Here is a 6,713-nt window from a genome sequence, read left to right as displayed (position 1 = left end):
TGATAGTTTTTTAAAAGAAAACTCAATACCTTTTTTTTTTAGTCAGACTTTTAATTGAACATTTATTCATTAACTATTTATTAATACACTTTAGTCATTTTACTGTTTTTCTAGATGGCCATCATCATTTTTTTCTAAATAAATAAATATTTTTTTAATGAATAATTTTTATATATTTTTATTTTTATTACTTTGTGCTGTTACTTTCATTTACGTTTTATCTACTATTCAGATTATTGTTATTATTATTACTATCATTAGGTTTAGTTTTAATGAGTACTCTTATTTTAGTGCTTTAATTAATTTCAATACTGTATTGAAGCACTTTGTTTTGCCTGTATGACTGTCCTATAAAGAGAAAAGTCTCACTGATTGATTGATAATGCTGTAATATTATCAATATTTCCAGGATGACCATCAGTACCTGTGACAGTCAGAGTTGTTCCAGGTAAATCACTCCTCCATTCAAAGCGTGGTGTTTTGAATTTGAAGTGATACTGGGCTGCATCGCTCTGTCTCAGATCAGAGATTCTCAGAGTGGAGCGTCCTCTCGCCGTCTCAAAGACCTGAACTCGACCTGCGTACTGCCAGTCTTCACTCAGGTCCTCAGGTTGTGAAGGATTCTTCCACTGATTTCTGCGTTCAGGACTGAACCAAAATTTTGATTCAACTTCATCTTCGTAACTGTTGTATGTGGAAGAAACGTCCACGGATGAGCCTTCGGCGGCGCAGATGCTTCTGTCTGTGTACATCACTCTGTTACAGGTGTGACCATCGACACCTGAAACACAAAGTGATCTTTAATCAGCAGTGAGACTTCTTCATCTTATATTGGAGTAGAATAAAGCAGGTAATATTACTTTAGGTTACTGACAGCATTTGTGGTGCTGTGGAGCTTAGTGCTATTCATGAAATTTGAGCCCCACTGAAGCTGCCCATATTACAATATTCTCTGTTTCTGCAGAAATTTGAGGAGGCTCATGTACACCTTCAAAAAAAAAAAAATTGTGGACAGGTGCATTGGGGAAAATTAGATTAGATAGACTTTATTGTCCCAGTGGGAAATTTGCCTTGGAATTCAGTATCAGATGTATAAAAAAAACAATTAAAAATGTTGTAAAATACAACAACAAATAAATTCATCAGTCAATTGAACATGCCCTTAATGCAAAATGCACACATTACAACAAAACTTTGCAGAACAGCAAAAAAATGTTGAGGGCTTTTTTTTCCCCATTGCAGTTTTATTATTATTTTTATTATTTTTAGGAGGAGTTTTTCCTTAGTCGATGTGAGAGTCAAAGAATGGAGGGATGTCATATGCAGTAAAGCCCTCTGAGGCAAACTGTGATTTGTAATAATGGGCTTTATAAATATAATTGACTTTGACATTATTTAATATATATATATATATATATATATATATATATATATATATATATATATATATATATATATATATATATATATATGAGCCACCAGGCGCACCGACTTTGACGTGATTTTAATGGACAATGAGACAAAGGAATTAATCTACAATGATTTTTTGTCCGTGACTGATTATGGTTTGTTGAAAGATATCTTGAAGACTGGGATTTGACAGACTTCAATTATCTTCATAGCTGTGTGTATAAGTCTGTGGATATGGGGCTTTTGACTGGACTGTCAAGTTACCAAAGCAGGCAGGGATCCCATGGTGCATCTCTATTTTTGCAATTCTGCAGAAATAAAAACAGGCATTCTGTTTATGTCCGAAACCGACCTGAGCCTGCTGCAAGTAATGTGGGGAGTACTCCTGGTAAACGGGTGAATTTCCTCATTTGAACTTGTACTCAGCTGAGTCGCGCTCTCTCAGATCTGCGATACTCAGAGTGCAGGTCGTCCAGCCAAACTTGAGTTATTTCTCTGTGACTTCAGTCATCCACACATAAAAGAATAAAAGTGTGTCAATCCAAAAGGACTAGAGGGACTTTTACACCATCAGATATTAACTCCGTGTCAGTAATGTGCCTCTATCGAATAGATCCAATACAAAACTGATCATGAAAAAAGCCGTAGAGACAGCGGAGTAAACTCACACACTGAAGGCGAGGGGAAATCCTCCTGTCCTCTCACAGCACAGGAAAAGCTGTCTGCAGGATCAGCGTAGTCCGAATATGAGGGTGTTTCTGTCTGAATTTTCTGTCCATTCTTGTACCAGACGTAGGAAGGACGATCAGGCAGATGACAGGCGCTGTGACAAAACAGCTCCGCCCAGGAAGAATACAATTTTGTCACTTTCACCTGGAGATCTGGATCTGTGAAGCAGAAACAGAAGCAGTTTCTCACTGAACTGTTCACAAAACATGCAAACACACAATAATTACTATCATATCCCAGAAAATGGACATTCCACTTGCTTTGCTTAGGGGCACTTCTGCAAAACGACAGCAGGGGAGGCACATCAGCCACATACGTGTTTCTGGGATTTCAGAACATTTGTAGGATTTTGGACGTTTCTAGTAATTTAGGATGTTTCTAAAATTTTAGAACATTTGTAGGATTTCAAATTTCTAGCATTTTAGGACAGATCTACGATTTTACGATGTTTCTAGGATTTTGGGACATTTCTAGGATTTTGAGATGTTTATAGGATTTTGGGACATTTCTGGGATTTTAGGACATTACTAAGATTTCAAGTTTCTAGCGTTTTAGGACATGTCTAAAATTTCATGACATTTCCGGGATTTCAGGACATTTCTCTGATTTTGGGACATATTTAAGGACATTAGGGGCTTAGCTCAGCCCTCTGTTGGGGGTGCAGGGAATCCTCCACTTGCACTTTTTTGATAAACAAATTCTATTTTGATGCTGTTTTATGCATTTTGGAACTGTATGTATACTAAGAGTACAAAAACAGTTCCCAGTGTGAATCACTTTTTTTGTGAATTAAAAAATGGTAGGGGATCCACCTGGCAGGCACCAGACTAGGCCTGCGGGCGGTACATTGAGGATCACTGTCTTAGATGGGGAACATTTGGAGATTAAAAGATGTTACCTGTGACAGACAAAGTGACTCCAGGTAAACGGGTGAAATTCCTCATATGTCTGTCTTTGAGTCTGAAATTGTACTCAGCTGAGTCGCTCTCTTTCAGGTCTGTGATTCTCAGAGTGCAGGTCGTCATGTCACAGAAATACTTCACACGACCGGCGTACTCCGAGTCTGTTCTCAGATCCACAGGTTCTTCATCCTGCATGTCAGTGAACCACAATATTTTCTCCACACTGATAGATTGTCTTTTTACGCGAATGTCCACTGTTGATCCTCGCACGGCACAAATCTGAGCAGAAATGTACGTCAACACATCCCTGCTTTGTACCACTGCAACACAGAGCCAACACATTAAAAACAATTAGAGTCACAATACATAACACCAGATGACAAATTTCAAATACAAAATTAATTGTGCCCCATAAATACCATTATAATAGGAATAACATACAATATGTAGTAGGGATTGACAATTTCTCAAAATATTATCAAAATTGCTAAATACATTCTTCAAATGGCAGAAATCATATTCCAGATGCCCCGGGAAAAAGCGTGTTTAGTACAAACTAGGGATAGACAATAAAACAATAACAATATCAAACAAGATATAACTTTTCCTCGATTGAAATATGAGATGTAGCCGGAACGCATATCAGCCATGTTTTGACAGACAACAGGAACAGCCAATGGTAATAAGAATAACGCCGCCACGAACCAAATGCAGTGAAGGACTTTGACTGTAGAACAGCTGAGTGTTTGACAGCCACAGCCCGTCATTGTTGCAGATCAAACAGCTAATTGTCCAACAGCAGCGCAGTGAGACAGACAAACAGAGCGAACAAAGCTGTCTTAACCAGACACTTTTGCAGAGATGGAAAGTGACTTCTTTAGACTTCTACAGACTACTTTGTGTTCATTTCAGGTTTAATCAGACTTTTTTTGATTCAGCCACTTGTGCTGAGCTCACATTATTATTACCAGGGGCAGATGTAATGTTTTGGGGGGCACAAGCACATGACCTTATTTTCATCCTTTCTCTAACTGGGAATGTTGGCAGGCTGTTGGCAGCTATAGGAGAAGTAGGCATGCTCAATAGTTTATAATTCCCCAGTAAAATGATTAATGACTCCGCTATGACTGGATTAGTTTTACAAACTTCCTCGCTCCTGCGGGGTTTTCTGCGGTCCAGATCCCGACCAAAACTTCGTCCTGTCTGGGACTGTGGCCAGTTGTAATAAAATAGAAGAATGACAATATTTTTTAAGGAGCAGTGCTGGGCAATTAATCGAAAAATGTCCGATAGTCTGCTCCAGCAAATGTAACTTTGCTGGGAGGAAATTTTAGCAACTTTGAATTTTGGTAGAATAGGTCCTCCAGTTGGTGATGCCTGTTCTACAGTATATTTGTCATGTTCAATGTCTAACAGAAAATAAATATTTAAACCAAAATTAAGCTTATGATATCTTCATATCTCACTTAGGAGTAAAAGGGAACCTTTAAGCTTGACAGAGATAGTGATTTGATGTATATCTGATATCTATCCATATGGGCTGATATGAAAAATAATTATCACGATAAGACTTTTTTTTCCATATTGCCCTGCAATAGTACAGACTCCAACAAAAATCACATAACATCACATTTTATTTTTTTATTTTTTGATGAAGATGATATCACGAGATCAGATCGCATTTGCAATGTCAGTCAGTGAAAGAAATATGATTTTACGATTTTTACTTTTTTTTGCATATTGTGCACGCACACCAAATACGTAGACACTAATTCTTTGAGACCTGGATCAAAATAAGATTTCCTGTGCTGCATTCAGAAATATTTCACAAGCATTTAAACCTCTAAAAAATTGGTTTGAACTCTTTTGAAAAAAATGAGGTAAAACTAAGCAGCAATAAAGCAAGATGTAGCCTATAAATAAAAAAAAAGAAAAAAAGAAAAGAAAAGAAAGTAGTGAAAGGTGCCAAGGAGATGATCTAACAATAAGCTGGGGGGAAACATTATCCAAAAACCATGGAAAATGGCCAGGAAACTACATTAATAACTATTATAATTATATATTTAAAATTATGTTACAGAAAAAATCTCTTAAGGACATTGTAGTTTTGTTTTTACTTTTTACTTATATTCAGGTAAAGAAAATGTAACTTTTTATTTCTAGCAAATTTTTGGGCCATTTCTTCTTGAGTCGCATGTCGCCTTCTTTCAATGTTTTTGAAAGAAATCCAGGCAATTTAGAAATCAAAAATATCTTAAAAATCCTAATGTAACTGACACCTGTAGATGAATAAACAACTGATTCCACAACGGATGTTTCTTTTTACCATAAACGCAGGTCGAGTTGCACTACAGTCATTTGGGCATAATTGAGAAGTTGCTGCTTTTACAGGTTTCTTACTAATAACTCATCAATTTCTATTCGATAAAAACAAATTCATGCATGGTTTGATATAGCCTATTTGCATTGGTCCATAAATGTTTGATTAAAGGGAAGCAGAGAAATGTTGTGTAAAACAGAAAGTGAAAGTCCTAGACATATCTCCAAAGTGGTAAACTGACCGTGTAAACCAACTTCTCTTCGCAGTTCAAGTCAACTAAAACTGATAAATGCATTCAAAAGTAAACGTACAGTACCTGACACGAAGAGAAAGAGGACAAAAAATCCACTCGTTGCTGCAGTTGAACCCATAGCTGCTCCTCTCATCTCATCTCTCTGTGTTAAAGCAAACCATCAGCAGCGAGATGGGGCACCGGACATATAATCTGCATCAACGTCAATTTAGAAAGGAAATGATCCTCAAAAAAAAGACCTTGTGTGGCGCTTGTGGTTGGCAGAGTTTGACAAAACAAACGTTCAGAGCTGGCACAGCTCTCATCCGCCTCACATTACCAGAAAACAAAACCTAAGTATTTTTGTGGCCCGTAAGCAGCTGCACAACTTATATAAGTTTAACACACTAACTATGTTTGATTGGACAATTTGCAGTTTTTAATCACAACTGACCATCGATCTCAAATAGGACCATGAATGTGTCTAATTAACCCTCACACACCTGGAGCCACATCACTTTTTTTGTGCTGCATTCAGACACATTTCACAAGGATTTAAACCTTTAAACCCTGAGTATATTGACTTGAGCACAAACATATGGGGGAAAAGGCAATTAGCAATTTGACAAGAAAAGTCCCACAAATTGCAATAAATTAGTAGATTTAGAAAATTGTTTTTTTTTTTTTTAAGAACCTACGGAGAAATTTACATAACACTATATTTAGAATTACCATAATTGTATATTTAAAGTTATTTTACAGGATTTTTACGAATTCTTTGCGGGTAATTTCCTTTCTCTTTTTTTACTTTCCTTTTAACTTTTACCGTTTTAAAAGTTTTCAAACTTTTCCCTTTTTTGCAAATTTTCTGGTAATTGTAATTTTCTTGTACTTTATACTAATTTCTTTTAAGCTGCTCATTGCTTTTTTCCCATGGTTTTCAAAAAAGCCAGGCTTCAAAGGGTTGAGTCACCTGAAAAAACAATAATATCTTTCCATAACCGAAACAATTGGATATGGCAGCCAGGAACAATGACTCAACCAGCAGCTGCGCTTTATGTTTGTGGAAACCCCAAGTCTGCACGCCACTGGCAGGACGTGAAAGTGAAAGTTCAGTGTG

At 36.8% G+C, this 6,713-nt stretch overlaps 1 protein-coding gene across 1 annotated transcript in view; it reads right to left on the bottom strand.

Moving 5' to 3' along the window:
• The window catches only part of LOC121942424 (carcinoembryonic antigen-related cell adhesion molecule 5-like), a 13,112-nt gene extending 6,973 nt beyond the window's left edge, over positions 1-6,139 (bottom strand). Inside the window, exons 1-4 of the mRNA XM_042485626.1 lie at positions 5,678-6,139; positions 3,038-3,361; positions 2,079-2,297; positions 425-781 (exon numbers count right to left, since the gene is read on the bottom strand). Coding sequence (XP_042341560.1) covers positions 425-781; positions 2,079-2,297; positions 3,038-3,361; positions 5,678-5,747 — 970 coding nt within the window. The 5' untranslated portion in view covers positions 5,748-6,139. The remainder of the gene's footprint in view (positions 1-424; positions 782-2,078; positions 2,298-3,037; positions 3,362-5,677) is intronic.
• Positions 6,140-6,713: the final 574 nt, after the last annotated feature.

Source organism: Plectropomus leopardus, chromosome 4, assembly GCF_008729295.1.
Source record: "Plectropomus leopardus isolate mb chromosome 4, YSFRI_Pleo_2.0, whole genome shotgun sequence".
In the NCBI taxonomy this organism is placed as follows: Eukaryota; Metazoa; Chordata; class Actinopteri; order Perciformes; family Serranidae; genus Plectropomus; species Plectropomus leopardus.
The sequence above is the reverse complement of the archived record's forward strand: the minus strand, read 5'-3'. Positions and strand labels throughout refer to the sequence as shown.